The sequence below is a fragment of the Macrotis lagotis genome, chromosome 4 (assembly GCF_037893015.1).
Source record: "Macrotis lagotis isolate mMagLag1 chromosome 4, bilby.v1.9.chrom.fasta, whole genome shotgun sequence".
Taxonomy (NCBI): domain Eukaryota; kingdom Metazoa; phylum Chordata; class Mammalia; order Peramelemorphia; family Peramelidae; genus Macrotis; species Macrotis lagotis.
The window spans coordinates 150,793,009-150,809,966 of record NC_133661.1 but is presented as its reverse complement, the minus strand read 5'-3'; the positions used below and the strand labels follow the sequence as shown (position 1 = coordinate 150,809,966).

Below are 16,958 nucleotides of genomic sequence, written 5' to 3'. Positions count from 1 at the left end.
CATAAAAGCTTCCAGAAATAGAGAAGGTTCAATGTTCAAAGACTATTTCCATCCCTATCACTCATATTAACCTGGATGCACACATCCTTAAAATACCTCTTCTGACTGCTTTTGCTTGTCTTTATATCTTAATAAATGCTTGATGATTAATTAATAAAAGACCCATAAGAAAATAAAAACTGTAAAAGACACAAACCATTTTTCTGTTGAGTTTTGTCATTATATCCCGTGCAAGTGTAAAAAATGCCTGAAATTAAAAAAAAATCATTACTACATACACATTTTTACACAAACTAAAAAACTTTTTACTAAAGTTTTTACTAAAACCTAGGCTCTTGTTCATTCTTTTTCTTTTTTTTATACTTTTTTTTTTTTGCAAGGCAATGGGATTAAGTGGCTTGCCCAGGGCCACAAGCTAGGTAATTATTAAGTGTCTGAGGCCGGATTTGAACTCAGGTATTCCTGACTCCAGGGCCGGTGCTCTATCCACTGTGCCACTTAGCTGCCCCTAGGCTCTTGTTCTTTAAACCTCTATTTCTGTCAAATGAGAAGCCAAGAAAATAGATATGTAAGGTTAATAAAAAAAGAAAAAGGAACCCAAATTTTTTTTTCAGTATTAAAAAATGTTTCTAAAAATGTATTTTAGGTAAAATTATTTTGAAAAATTGGTGCTTAAACAGTTACAATAAAAATTTCATATCTTGTCTTTATATTCACTTTTAAATTTTAAGTAGTATCTGGTTATTGAGATAAATTAATTTTAATACTTTACCATTTGATTATTAATAATGATAATTTGTGAGGCAGCTAAAATAGCACAGTGGATAGAGTACCAGCCCTGGAGTCAAGAGAACTTGAGTTCCAATCCAGCCTCAGACTTAATAATTACCTTAGCTGTGTAACCTTGAGCAAGTCACTTAACCCCATTGCCTTACCAAAAAAAAAGCAAAAACTAACAAAAAAATCCAATAACAATAATTTGTAATGTTCTCTTTTCTGTCAAAAGGCAAGCTTAAAGAGAAGTGCTTCCCACTAAAGAATGCCAAAAACATTTCAACTCTTTTCAAGCCATCTTCCCAAAGCATCTGGGCTGGCGTGGACCCAACCAGGAACCTGATTACTCTGCCAAATAAGCAGGATCTAGTGTAAGTTAGGTTCTTTTCAGTGACAGAGGCTAGTTGGGTGGAGTAAGGAAGTTCCTGTTCTTGCTCTTCTTCATGAGAGTTTAGGATAATCTAGATCATGAAGAAACCAAACCAGAGAGAACCAGGCCCCATTCTCAGCTGACCTCCTTTTATAATGGAAGTGATTGGGAGGAACTGAGGACTCAGTCTACTGCTAAGTTTTGGAGGCAGCTAGGAGGTGCAGTAGATAGAGCACCAGCCCTGGAATCAGGAGGACCTGAGTTCAAATACAACCTCAGATGCTTATTACCTAGCTGTGTGACTTTGGGTAAGTCATTTAATCCCACTGCCTTGCAAAAACCAGGAAAGAAAGAAAGAAAGAAATGAATTTACACAAAATAATGAAGAGTTAAATGAATAGAATTATGAAAATGTTATATACATTAATAGTAATATTGTTTTAAAAATGACTGTGACAACTAAGTCATTCTGACTATTATAATTACCCAAATTAACTACAAACACCTACGAAGGAAGATACTTTCTGTATCCAAAGAAAGAATTGATAAATAGAAGTATGTGTAGAATGATTTTTATACAAATATGCACATTTGTATCTAATGGTAGCAATTGCTAGGGTGGGGAAGGAAGAAAAAAAGTGAAAAAAACTCCGAAGTTATATAACTTTAATATATATTTAAAAGGAAGAGCAAGTTGTAAATAGATTTGCTATTTCATGTGCACTTTTTTCTATTACACTGTGTAATTTTATTTCTTGTTTTATTTCTTAAGTTCAGTAAAAAAAAAATAGAATGATATATGTGAGTCTGCCTTTTTTTTCAATACAGGGAATCACAACTATTACAAGCTCTTTAACTATGATCCTATGAAGACTCTCATCTTCATAAATTAGTGCCTTCCTTCTTCATAATCTCTCTCACCTTCATCTGTAACTGTTCATTGCTATTTCTATTATCCAATACTTGAAAACTTAAAGAGGAGGAAGTATCCAGAAGGAAAATGTGATTGATAATGTCAAGAGTAGCAGAAATCAGGGCTGCCAGGTGGCGCAGTGGATAAAGCACCGGCCCTGGAGTCAGGAGTACCTGGGTTCAAATCCAGTCTCAGACACTTAATAATTACCTAGGTGTGTGGCCTTGGGCAAGCCACTTAACCCCATTTGCCTTGCAAAAACAAAAAACAAAAAAAAAACCCCTAAAAAAAAGTAGCAGAAGTCAAGCAGGATGAAGGCTGAAAAAAGGTTTTGATTTGGCAATTAAAAGATAATTTGTAACTTTGGAGAGGACAGGTTCAGTTGAAAAAATGAGAACATATTGCAAGTGTAGGTACCTAGTAATGATTTCTCAAGGAATTTAGACATGAAGGGGAGAAGAAAAATATAATGATAAATATCAGGTTTGTATAATCCAATGAGGATTGTTTTACAGATGTGGCATGTTTGTAGTTAGCAGAAAAGGAGCCAGTAGAGCGGAAGAAATTAAAGATGAGGGTGGGACGATAGAAGGGGAAATCTGCAAGAAAATAAAGGAGAGAATAGGATCAAAGCTGTGTGCAAAGGAATTTTTCTTAGCAAAGAGAAAAGCTATCTCTTCATCTGAGATCACAGTGAAAGAGGGAATAGTGGAGGATGAAGGGGATGATTATTTCTCTTTTGTATTTAATAACTAATTATTTAATAAGGACTAAGAATTTTCCTCCTTTCTACTTCCTTATCCAGAAATCATAAACCAGTTTGAGAAATATTACTTAAAGACTTACCCAGTCATGAGAGCTAAGATCAAAGACAGTAAAGAAATTCTAAATTTAGGTGAATGGATGGATTGCTGTTCACTGTGTTTATTCAGGTCTTAGAAAATGTGATTTCACCCTTTTGACAGACAGCTAATATGAAAATTGAGAAGTCTCTTCGACCACGATTTGGGTGTTCAATGTTATGTAACTCAAGACACTCACTGGATGGATTGCTGTTCACTGTGTTTATTCAGGTCTTAGAAAATGTGATTTCACCCTTTTGACAGACAGCTAATATGAAAATTGAGAAGTCTCTTCGACCACGATTTGGGTGTTCAATGTTATGTAACTCAAAACACTCACTGGACCAGGTAAACCTTTCATTATAATACTCATTATATAGTAATCAATCAATCAATTAATCACAGTTGCCACCCTCAGGAACCCAATCCACCCTTCCAAGAGTATGTAAAGCATTGAGTGGGGTTCATGAGAGGTCTCTGGCATTCAAGAGTGTCACTAGGGTTGCTAGGTGGCGCAGTAGCTAGAGCACTGGCCCTGGAGTCAGGAGTACCTGAGTTCAAATCTGACCTCAGACACTTAATAATTACCTAGCTGTGTGGCCTTGGGCAAGCCACTTAATCCCATTGCCTTGCAATTTAAAAAAAAAAAAGAATGTCACTGACCTTTTAAATACTAAAATCTAATATTATTAATAAGATGATTAGTTACCCAGAAATTATATGTCTTGAATCTTTTAAATGTTACAAGGATGATGTGTACAAGACATGAATGATGGGAAAAGAGGGAAGTCTAAGCCCTCTTATTTTCAGTGAAGTTATATGAGGCCAGCTCCTTAGTTGAGAGGGTGCTGGAGAGAGTGCAACACAGAAGGCTGGAAAAGGAAAAAAGGTTTTGGCATAGTCGCTATGGCGGGTGAAATAGCAATCAATTGGGAAGGAATAGAATATTTGCCTTATTGTTGTGAGGACCCATTTGAGATTAGATAATATAAATTTATGTGGATAATTTCAGCATCATTTCATAATTTCCTCCAGTCTCATTTTCTAACATGTGAGTAGAAGCAAAAGGAGGTGGTAGGAGTAACTCACTTTCTGTTACTGCCTCATTTCCCTCAATTAATTTCATTGTTAAGCTACTTCAGAAGTGTTTTTCTGAACCTCATGTAAATTTATTGCCCGGTACCTTTTTCTTGGACTTCTTGATTTCTGCTACCTGCATTTAACAGAATCTGTATTTACTATAATTACAAGCTTTTTCAACTCTAATACTCCTTTTGAAATTGTGAACTATGACCTATTCTTCAATATTGTCTCTGACACAGTGGGCAATACAACTATCTCTAATGATATGCCATGTAAAGAATCTATGACACATCTTTGATTCAACCTTATGACAATTTTCACTCCTTATCTCCCATATCCATGTAGCTTATGAATGTATTATGTATTTTGTTTGTATAGAAATCAGGGGCTGTTTTAGCATTCTAGCATTTGATTTTGTTTTCTTTTAGACTGTCCTTTACTTCAATATCATTTGTGTTCCAAACTGGTTGCCTTTCTCTTTCACTTCTTTGAAGAGATAACCATGAATTCAATTTGTTCATTTCTAAGGATTATTTCAGTTGTGGAGGCCAAATTCTGCCACTTTAACTGCTTTTAAGATGCTGTTTCTCACTGTTTCTGTTTCTCTCTCTCTCTCTCTCTCTCTCTCTCTCTCTCTCTCTCTCTCTCTCTCTCTCTCTCTGTCGTTTTTTTTTTTTGCAAGACAATGGTGTTGTGACTTGCCCATGGTCACACAGCTAGGTAATTATTAAGTGTCTGATGCTGGATTTAAACTTGGATCCTCCTGATTCCAGGGCCGGTGCTCTATCCACTGTGTCACCTAGCTGCCCCTTCTCTTTTCTCTCTTGATCAGTTCAGGAATATCTACTTACAGTTCTTTGCTCTCAAAAATTCATTGGATTTTGTGTTTCATCAGGCACTGATTTAATTCCTTTTGACTTGCGGTATTTATTTGGAGAGATTTGAAATCTTTTAAGTGTCTCAGTAAACAACTTCCTTTCTGATTTTAGTATTTTCCTGATAATTTACCTGCTTATGTTACAGGTAGTTAACTGACTGACTTTTTCCCCTCGGCCCTTTGGTAATTTTTTTTCTTTTTTCTCTTATATCCTCTATCACTCACTTTTTTCATTTCTTTTCCTTGAATGGTGTGTTTACTTCTGGATAGACCTCAAAACTGTCCCAGCTTCCTCCTACTTCAAGGAGTTGACTTTCCAATAGCCTCAGTTACAACCCCAAGTGATTTCTGGAGGACAGGTCTAATAAGAGCTGGATGCCAATCCCTGTTTCTTCAGGTCTAGTACAGCTCCAAAAACTGTAATCCTACCCTTGTTCCTGTCATTCTTTATCTCTGGCTAAATGCAGTCATTAAGACTTCATTTACTTCTCCCTTTACCACAAATGTTTAGAGTTGAAGTCTGATATTTCTCAGAATAGTGGGGTAAGGAAAGGGGCAGACTGTAGCAGTAGCAGGAAGGTTGCTAAGTGGGTCGTGGAGCACAAGTTGGGGTCTAGTTATGCCCCCTACTGCATGAAACATGGGAGGAGCTAAATGCTAAGTAATCAGCTTAGAGATTTATTAACCAAGTGGTCAAAGAAGGTTCTTAGTTAGATCTTCTTAGTCTGGAGATAGCTTGTTCTTAAGAAGTGGGCAGAAGAAGGTAACCCCTCCTTGCCAAGGCAAAGTTTTCTACATGTATCCTGGGTCTCATTCCATCTACTTCTTGTAACAGGCCTCTTGTTGCACTCTTTTTAACTGTTCTACCACAGGTATATAATTCTTTTGGAGGTTTCTGAGTGCGAACTCATATATGGGGGACTTCATCAAGCATACTGATATTCACAAATACACAAACTGGTTCCTCAATCTACTCTATCAATTAACTAATATGACCTATTTTTCCTTCCATTTCCATTTCAACTATACTCAGAAATGGTCAACACTTGATTTTGCCATCATTTACAAATGTTTTTTCCAGTTTTATAACTTCAAAATTCCTTTTTATTTATATAAGGCAGTGGGGTTAAGTGACTTACCCAAGGTCACACAACTAGGCAATTATTAAATGTCTGAGGTTGGATTTGAACTCTGGTCCTCCTGACTCCAGGGCTGGTGCTCTACTGCCCCTCAAAATTCCTTTTATCTGATCATAACTTTCTAACGTCCCCTCTTTCATTCTGCCGAATGACCATTAACCCTTTCATCCTTGCCATAATCTCCACTCAAAGTGGCTATAATCTCCACCCTTCCATATTTTGTGAACCAGTTAAATTAAATTCTACTTATCCTTTACACTCAAGAAAGTCCCCTGCCCCCTTTTTATCCTATTACTGATTATGCTTTGTCAAGGCCCAAACATGGATTTCTCCCATCACTACTCTCAGGATTCTTTTTTGTATTGAATGAAGCTGGAGAAAACCAAGAAACAAATGTTACATAATCTTAATTGGACCCTCACTACAGCAAGGGAGTGATTCAATCCTTACTTGATTTATTTCCACTCATCACCAAATCTTCATTCTTACTAAGGCCTCTCAAGCAAAAAGCTCTCCCCTACCTTTCAGCTGAATATCCAACCTCCTACTTCACTGAATGAATGAATGAATGAATTTGAGGCCATTTGTTGAGAATTCCCTCTTTTCCCTTCCTTACCTAACATCACTCAGACATCTGCTTCCACCAGTTATGTCTTTTCCCTGTCTCACATAAGGAGGTAACCCTTCTCCTGGCCAAGGCAAAGCTTTGGGTCTCATTCCATCTACTTCTTGTAACAGGCCCCTTGTTCCACTTACTTTAATCTCTGCCTGTCTCCTGGTTGCTTCCTTACTGCCTACAAAAACACTCCTGTCTCCCCCATCCTTTAAAAAATCCACATTCTCTTATAATAATCCTCATTAGCCACTACCTATGTAACTCTAATACCTCACCCTCCTTTTTGTGGCTAAACTACACTTGCTGACTTGATTTATTTATTTGAAAAAGGTACCCAAAACTGGTACCTCCAATTCTACTCCTTTGACTCGCTTCTAAAACATCTTAGTCTGACTTCTAGTTTCTCCAAAGTTACCAATGTCCTCTTATTTGCTAAATCTAATGTCCTCTTAATGCTCATCATTCTTAACCTCCCTGCAGTCTTGACATAGCTAATTGCTCTCTGCTGGATCTCCTAGAACATGATTCCACAGCTCACTCTGCATTTTCCTTGGCTGTGTCTTATGCCTGGAATTCTCTCCTTTTTCCTCTTGGATTCCTTGGCTTTTTTTTCAAGATTCAAGTCAAATTCAATCTTCTGCAAGAGACCTCCTTCACTTTCTCCCCCAATGCTAATGCATCCTCTAGAATTATCTCCAATTTACATTGTATATATCGTGTGTGTATGTGTGTGTGTGTGTGTGTGTGTGTGTGTGTACACACAATTAGAATTTAAGACTTTTGAGGACAAAGACTTCATTTTTGACTTTCTTTATATTCTTGGTACCTAAATGCCTAAAAAATTGTTAATTTTAATAAGATTAAACTACCTAACAGGGCTTCCCCCTTCCACATGGGTTAGACTTTTCCCTTAAAGTTAAAAAAATCTATCTTTGCAACTTGATTGTTCCAAGTCACTAAGTCAAGCATAGCTGCCCCGCATGCACAGTTTTACAAAGCATTTTACATACTTTAAAAAAAAGTATCCTTGGGGTAGCTTAGGTGGCGCAGTGGATAGAGCACCAGCCCTGGAGTCAGGAGGACCTGAATTCAAATCCGGCCTCAGACACTTAATAATTACCTAGCTGTGTGGTCTTGGGCAAGCCACTTAACTCCATTGCCTTGCAAAAGGAAAAAAAACTTAAAAAAGTATCCTCACAACAAGTTTGTGAGAAATATTCTATAGATATTATTATCCTCATTTATAGATGAGGAAAATGAGATTCACAGAGGTTAAATGGTTACCCTATACATCCATTAAGTGTCAGAAATGGGATTTGAATTTGGATGTTTCCTGATTCCAAGTTGTTGCTATTGTTACTGTATGTCTAAAAGGACCCTGACATCAGGAAAGAGATGTTGAAACTTGCAAGTGAATTGGATTTAAGTGAAGGAGGGCTGTGCAAAGTCACCAGCCTCACTATCTCAGAGCCATCCGAGTCCAATGTTAAGATATAGACCTGGACCACTGGAAATGGCACCAGATGCAGTGGCAGACTTTGATTTTTTAAGCTAAGATCTTTCCCAGGTCTCAATTTGTCTGAAGCAACAGTCAGTGATTAAGACTGGTAAGAAATGAGGCAAAAAATGACTTCTTGGGGCAGCTAGATGGTGTAGTGGATAGAGCACTGACCCTGGAGTCATGAGTACCTGAGTTCAAATTTGACCTCAGACACTTAATAATTACCTAGCTGTGTGACCTTGGGCAAGCCACTTAATGCCGTTGCCTTGCAAGAACTAAAACAAACAAACAAAAAAAACTAAAATTAAAAAGCTTCTTTTACCTAATCAAAAAAGAAAACTCAAACTGGGAGGGGAAATAATGTGTTTTTTCACTATATTTTATCTACTCAAATCTAAATTATAAATTGAATGTCTTAAGAAACTAAATGTATGACATAACAAATAATACTTTCTTTTAAAAAACTGATGAGTTTATAGGAGTTTCTCTTGTTATGTTTTATCTTCCAAATTAAAGATATTTTCTCATAAATCATACATTGTTGTTAAATGCCATTGTGTCATAATACGTGATACTTTGGTATATTCCAAATGGGGATAAGGAAAGAATCTGTTTAATAAACTTAACAGTATAGTTCTAAGGGAGTCTTAAATGAAATTAATACCTTTCTGCTTTGGGCTTAGATGATAAAAATGGTTATAAATACGTAAGGAAGATTACTACTCACTCCCATACTTCTAACTTCTCAGATAAATGAAAAAATGAAACAATCCTTTCATCTTTAATTCAAAAGAACTTAATTCTCTATTAAGTAATGGCAATTTATATAAAGGGTGAACACTAGAAATCCAATAACCAGAGTCATCATGAAAGTCAGTTGTTAAAAAAAAAGAAATGTAGAATAAAGGTTGTCAATATTAGTCATTACTAGGTTAGAGGTAAAATGGTTAAGGAATTTGCTCTGTCATATGCTCCCAAATACTAGAAAAACTAATTGCCAAGAATCTCTTACCTCTTCTACATTTATACTGGATTTTGCGCTTGTTTCAAGGAATTTAATTCCATAATCAATCGCTAACTGTAAGACAAATGAAAAATATTTCTATTACATATAAAGTTATTCATATGCTCAAAAGAAGTATATGTACACACATACACACATGTATATTTACATATATATAAATATATATATATATATATATTTTTTTTTTCATGGATAGACTACAAGCTGCTATGGTGCTCTCCTGTTTTCTCCTTGATCCTTTCTCACAGTGGATCAGAAAAAGAATATCTTATTTATATTTCAAGGGCAAGAAGCAAGCTATCTTAGAAGGTTTGAGATTTGTTGACTTCTTATTCAGACTATATTGTAATCATAAATCACAAATAATATACAATAATAATCTGACTTAGGTATAAAAAAGTAGATAATAAAGTTGCAACTTTTATTTTTAGAATATCTATGATAGCTTCTGTTTACAGAGCAACAAGAAAAGGATACACTTTTTTTCTTTTAGCTATAAAAACAGAACTCTTCTCATTAATTTGAGATACACATAAATTAGCCCATTTATCTAAGGGTGTAAATTAACCTTTTTTGTACAATTTTTCAATAGCCATTTTAATAGAATCATTGGTGTGACAGAATCCTTCAGTACAGAAGCAAATTTAAGTGTCAAACATGCAAGGCTTTATCCTTTCTTGATTAACAAAATGTTTATTTAATTTTTCCACTTACTCCTAAATAACATCACTAAGGTAAATGTTGTGAAAGGAAAAATATCTGCAATCCTATTTGAAACACATGAATTATATCTTGTACATGTCATTTAAGTCAAGTATAAAGCTAAATTATAAGAGTTAAAATAATCTACACTACTAACATCTGAAACCAATTTAAAAGATATGCACAAAAATGCTAATCTTTAAAAGTGAATCCCAAGTACCTGAATTAAGTAAATATGAAATTATGAAAATTTTAATAAACCTGAAAAGTTTAATCCATGGCTTGAAAAACTAAAAGGCTGACTGTGCACAGTGATAAGTGACTACTGTGCAGTAACAAATTCTTATAAAAATTATGAATAGAGAATTATCTATTAAAACTTCACTGATACTCTAATCCCTCACCTCACCCCAAAATTTCTGAATATGTTTATATAACAAACTTAGAGATAAGATCGTAATAATAATAATAATATGTAAGGGAGTTTTAAAAACCTTTCTTTTCATATACAACATGTAATATATTTCTCAGGAATGACTTCTCATTTGCTGAATAAAAACTAATTTATACCTTTCTTATATGGATTATTTCTTAGGTGAATAACTACCTTTAAAGAACTATAAAAGAAATACATAGTCAAGATGATGTTTGCTTATCTTGGATAAATTTCAACTAATCTGATATTCAGTAAAAATTTACCTTTTCTCCTCTTTCTTTTGATACTTGTCGTTTGTCATTCATATCACTTTTGTTGCCCAGTATCATTCTTTCAACATCTGAAGAGGCATGCTATAGAGATAAAAGAAAATCTTATAAAAAGATCTTGAAGAAAGTAACAGTTGTTCAACAGATAAATTCTAAATTTTGTCAGAAAGTTTATACACATTTTATAATAAATAAAATGAAATAATTCATTTGATAAAAAGTCTTATGCTTAAAAAGTAGAAAGAAAAGAAGACAGAGAAAGCCATAACATAAAATTTCAAGGAGTCTGAGTAAAAATTTGCTTAGTTCACTCTGGGATCTGCTAAAAGTATGAACACATTGAAATGAAACTTATTCACAAAAGATTCACTTTTTGAATTATTAATACCAATAATACAATCTGGAAAGAAATCAAGTGAAAGATATCTTGGATACAAAACTACTATAAGATTAAGTTCTTTGGAAGTTGGTATCGATATGTCTAAAAATCATTTCATATTGATAGTTTCTTTTGATAAAAATCAAAGAGAAAAAACTGTCAAATTAAAAATGTATAATGAAGTCTGAATTAAACTATAGTACTTATACTTTCAAATCTAAGAGTTTCCAAGAAGGGGAAAAATATGTCATAAGAGCAAAAGTATAATAAAATAATTACATGAGCTTGTGGGAAGAACTGTATTGAGAGTCAGTTAATATATTTATATTATAGTATATTATATTGCTATTAATTAGCTTTATAATAACTAATGACAATCACTTAGGGTCCTAACTGTGTCATCATCTATAAAATGAAGAGATTGGATTAGATCTTTTTTTCCCCCATCCTTTTTTAAAAATTAATTTTTTTTAATCAGCAAAAATCTCCCCTCCTTCCCTCTGATACTCCACTCCAAATTGAAAAATAAAATTATTGGTACAAATATACAGTCAAGAAAAACAAATTAGGGGCGGCTAGGTGGCATAGTGGATAAAGTACCGGCCTTGGAGTCAGGAGTACCTGGGTTCAAATCCCCTCTCAGACACTTAATAATTACCTAGCTGTGTGGCCTTGGGCAAGCCACTTAACCCTGTTTGCCTTGCAAAAACCTAAAAACACCCCAACAAATTTCCACACTGACCATGTCCAAAAAAAACTGCCTCATACTGCACTATGAATTCTTCACTTCTGGATCAAGAAATGAATGGCATGTTTTATCATTAGTACTTTGGAGTCATGGTTGGTCATTACACTGACCAGAGTTCCTAAGTCTTTCAAAGTTGGTAGTCTTTACCATATTGTCATTATTATATAGATTGTTCTCATTATATATAGATATATAGATAGATAGAGCATATCTATATATATTGTTCTCATATATATCATATATATATTCTCTCTCTCTAAAGATATATACATACATACATACATATATATATATATTATAGATTTTGTTCATTTCACTCTTTATCAGTTCATGCAAGTATTTCTGGTTTCTCTGAAACCATCTCCTTCATTATTTCTTACAACACAATAGTATTCAATCACATTTATATACAATAACTTGTTCAACCATTTCCCAATTGATGGTATGTTGCTCTAATCTTTGATCAGTTGAGAAGAGTGAGGTTCATATGTTGGTCATTTTCCCATTTGGGCACCCCAGATTACATGAGAAAACCCTATCCCTCTCCCTTTACTCAATATGTATTCTTCTTTCCTTATATAACAGAACCAGTCATAAGCCTTATGTCTAATTAGGTTCTTTCTATGACCTACTGATAATGATAGGGTTCAGAGGGGTCATATGTATCCTTTTCCAGTATTATAAGAATTTATTCTAAATTGGTTCTTTGAAATTGTGATAATTTTTTTCTCTTGACCCCTGTGTTTGCACTTCAAAATTTCATCAAGAATATTTTAAGACCTCTAATTTATCAAAAGATCTATTCCCCTTCCTAACCCCCAACCCCCAACCCTGGTAATATTATACTCAGTTTTGCTGGGTAGGTTGTTCTTTGTTATTAAGTTTCACATTCTGGGATGTCATATGCCAAGATCCTTCATGGTGGCGATTACTAAAGTTGCTGACCATGTTTCTGGAAGTTTTCACTTGAACCTTTCATATTTGATAGATTGATTTTCTTTATTTTTACTTTTTTCTCTGATTCTAAGAAATCTAGGAAGTTTTTCCTTATAATTTTTTGAAACATTTGTTTTTGCTGTAAAATACCTTACTTTCCCCTCTATATTTTCATTCTTTTGACTTTGTTTTAAAGTAATGTTTTTCTTGTCTCATGAAGTCATTGGCTTCTGATGGTCTGTTCTAATTTTCAGGGAATTTTCTGCTTAGGCAAAGTTTTGTACCATTTGCACCAAGATGCAAATTTAATTCTTTCTTCCATAGCTCTCCTTTCTTTTCAGATATTTTCCTCTAATATTCTCATTTCATTTATAAAAACAGGTTTAGTTCTCTTGTTTTATCTCTTCTAGGAAATCTCTATCTTGTGCTCAAGATGTATTTTTTCTTTGAGGTTTTACTTGTAGATATTTTGGAATCATTCTCTCCTTTTGAGTTTGTGTCTTAGGTATCTGTCACTATAAGAAACTTTTATGGTGGGATTTTTTGCTTTCTCATTCTTCCAGCCTACTTCCTGACTTTGAACTCTATGTAGCTAGACTCTGTGTACTTCAAGAGGTTGTTCCTAGGGGGCAGCTAGATGGCGTGGCATATAGAATATGGACCCTGAAGTCAGGAAGACCTGAGTTCAAATCCAACCTCAGACATTTAATAATTACCTAGCTGTGTGACTCTGGACAAGTCACTTAACCCCATCACCTGCAAAAAGTAAAAAAAAAAAAAAAGGTTGTGCCTCTGGTCCTGATGTTAGTTTCTTAGAGAACTGAATATTGTGTTACTCTAGATCTTGGGGATAGTTTAGGTGGGATACCTGAAAGTTTTTGATGCCCCAAAGTAGTCTGATCCTTGGGCAAAGTGTGATTGCTATTAGCTCACCTTTATCAGAGCTCTGTAAGTTAGCAAATTGTATTTGAGCCTGATCAGCAAGTATGTAGGTTTGCCTCCCTTGAACTTTTAGCAGATGACTGTTAGAGCCATCTCAGTCACTTGGAAAGCATTGCTATTAAAAAGTGAATTCCCTTTGTTTGGTCCCTGGTTATTCCTTTGTAGGTTTCAGACTGTGCTAGAAGGTGGGGTCCAAGGCACATAGCTTCTTTTTGCTTCTGAATTTGAACTTTGCTTGGTGTATAGCTTAAGGACCTTACCCTGGAATGTAACCACAGGAGTCAGTTCCCTCCTCAGTCTTTCTTGGATCTCCAACCCCCAACTGGGTGGTCAGCAACAGAACCTTTTTTTTAAAGCAACAGAACTTTTGATTGTACCACACCTACATAAGTTTAGGGCCCTTTATGTTGGATCTGGGATTTCTGGCCCTGATCCACAGCTTTTTCCTGGTTGGAATGCTTCCTATAGAGTATTCCCAGACGAATCCCTCTAGTTTTCTTCTTTTGCAGAGTTGTGCTGGAAAAATGGCTCACTGATTTTTTTCTTGAATTTCCCAATCAGAATTGAGCCTACCACATGTACTAGATCTGTATGGAAGGCACTGGGGGGGGTGGGGAGTTTTGAAAGAGTTGAAGTTCACTGGACCTGCTACTCTTTGGACAAGAACATTAAGGTTTCTTTTAACTAAAATTTAGTGAAATCATTTCATTTCAACTTTTTTTTCAGAAGAATGCATTTATACAGAGTGTACCAGAAATCTTGATGCAAAATTGAACACTATTAAAGCTTTAATAATTAAAATGTTAATATTTAATAATGAAAGCATTAACAGCTCAGCACTGCATGAAAATTTCTAAGCCACCCTAGGTAGTAGCTCCTTTCCAATAGCCCAGTAAGGTAAACACTACAGAACTTAAACCTTTCCATTTTACATATGTGGACACCGAAATTCAGAGAAGTAAACTAACTTTCACAGGATTACACAGCCAGTAAACAGTTAAGCCAAGACTCAACTCAAATCATCATTCTCAATCCAGTTTTCCCACTCTACCATACTGACCAATTTTGTTTGGGGCTCCAAATCAAACCAGTTCTCCATTATTCAGTACCACTTTTAAGAATTCAGTTTCAGTCAAGCTTAAGTTAACTGCTAATGAAAAAAGTCAGATTGATTTACTAGAAATTAAAATCTTCTATAATGTTATAGAATTACTGAAGTAGTATCTGTATCCTACCAAATCAAACTTCTTACATCTCATCAGACTGATCTAATTCCTAGACAGAAAAATGGAAGCCTTATTTATTAGTCCATGAGGAAAAGTTAATTTTACTTTGTCCCTTCCCTATTTTCCCACTAAACAAAAAATTTCCCTCAAATACCTCTTCAATGTTTCTTATCCAGTTTTTAATATTTTCAAAAGATTTTTCATTAGTGATGTCATATACCAGCATAATTCCCTAAGAGAGAAAAAACATTTGATTATTGTTATATCATATATCATTATTACTTATCTTTCCTAAAAGCACCTTACAAAGGTGCTATTAAACTCTGATCATAATTAAGCATTAGTTAAAGATAAGGAGATACATTAGTTTTAAGTAGAAATAACCATTCCAATTTATCTTCTATGACACAATTCAGAATTAAGTAGCACTAAAAAACAGTATTTTTTAAATTCAATTTTATTTTATTTTCAGGTCCTAATTCTTGCTCCCCCCACCCCTTTCCCCCATTGAGTAACCAAGAAAAAGAAAATCTATAACAAACATGTATGGTCAAGTCAAATAAATTCCTATGATGGCCATATCAAAAACTGACAAACCCTTAAACACCATTGTAAATTCTAAATTCATCACCTCTCTATTTGGAAATGAGTAGTATGCTTTCTCATTAATCCTCTGGAATTGTCACTGTTCATTATGTTTATTACAATTACAAAATCTTTGTAAATTGTTTGTCTTTACAATATTATGGTTAGTGTATAAACTGTTCTATTGTTTCTGCTCACTTCATTTTTGCATCAGTTCATAAGTTTTTCCAAGTTTCTCTGAAACCATCCCTTTAATAATTTCTTATAGCACAAAAGTATTATATCACATTCATATAAATAACCTGTTCAGCCATTTGCCCAAATAATCCCTTCAGTTGTCAATTCTTTGCCATCATAAAAAACCTGTCATATTTTTATATGAATCCTTTTCTTTCTTTAATTTCTTTAGCATATGGACCTAGTAGTGACATGACTGAGAAAAGAGATATGCAAAGTTTAATAGCTTTGGGGACACAGTTCCAAACTGCTTTCCAGAATGGCTGAACTAGAACTGAAGGAGTATTTATCATTAAAAGCAGCAATAATATTTGTAGTAGATTGTCATCACAGAATTTATGCTTCTTTAGAAATTCTTTCTGAGGGGGGCAGAACCAAGATGGCGACAAGAACGGATCATGTCTTAGGTGCGCTGTCATATAAAACTTATAAGCTAAGAACTCTAACTAAATTTTCGAGAGACAGAACCCACAGAGGGACCCAGTGAGGCAGTTCTCCTACTCAAGGTAACCTGGAAAAGAGCAGAAAGGCTCTGCTCCCCGGGGTCCGAGGGGCGGCCCACCAGAGGGGTGGCCTGCCAGAACAAAGGAACTTCAGCCTCCTGGAGGCAGCCCCAGGGAGCTGGGAGCCCAGCTCACAGCAGCAGGGGAGTTTCCTGAGCTACGGCCTGAGGAGCACCAGGCACAAATTGGGGGAACAGCAGGGGATCTCTGCTAGAGTGAGCACATGGAGGCCAGCTCTCAGGGCACACAGCAAGCAGCATGGTCTTTTGGCAGCCCAGATCCAGGAACAGAAGCAGGTGGAACCTGCCCCCAGGGCATGAGCCCATTGAACCTAGGGAGGGGAGTGAAGAGAGAGAGAGACTGCAGAGCTCTGCCCCCAGAACAGGACTCTGGGGCTCTGACCACATTCAGATCCTGATCGCAGTCTAGGCCCCCCCATAGAATAGCAGGGTTACCCCCCACCTCAGCCCCTTGGCAGAGGGGGGCACATATGGTCATTCATAGACCAGGAGGGAGGACAGAGCCTCACACAGAGACCCTTGTGGGAGTGCCCCAAAAGCTCAGGAAGCACCCCAAAACCAGGCTCAGGCTGGGAAAATGAGCAAGCAGAGAAATAAGAGGAACACCATTGAGAAATATTTTGCCTGTGAGCCCAAGAAGGATCAAAATACTCAGTCTGAAGATGAGGAAGCACAAGCTCCTGCATCTAAACACTCCAAAAAAACCAGAAATTGGGCTCAAGCTATGACAGAGCTCAAAAAAGACTTTGAAAATCAAATGAGGGAGTTAGAAGAAAAACTGGGACAAGAAAGGAGAGAGATGCAGGAAAAACATGAAAATGAAGTCAGCAGCCTAG

The 16,958-nt window shown here is 35.6% G+C and overlaps 1 protein-coding gene across 1 annotated transcript in view; it reads right to left on the bottom strand.

Moving 5' to 3' along the window:
* RAB8B (RAB8B, member RAS oncogene family) overlaps positions 1 to 16,958 on the bottom strand; it is a 101,813-nt gene that overhangs the window by 5,273 nt on the left and 79,582 nt on the right. The window contains exons 4-7 of the mRNA XM_074234338.1: positions 14,932 to 15,009; positions 10,541 to 10,630; positions 9,128 to 9,193; positions 197 to 247 (exon numbers count right to left, since the gene is read on the bottom strand). Coding sequence (XP_074090439.1) covers positions 197 to 247; positions 9,128 to 9,193; positions 10,541 to 10,630; positions 14,932 to 15,009 — 285 coding nt within the window. The remainder of the gene's footprint in view (positions 1 to 196; positions 248 to 9,127; positions 9,194 to 10,540; positions 10,631 to 14,931; positions 15,010 to 16,958) is intronic.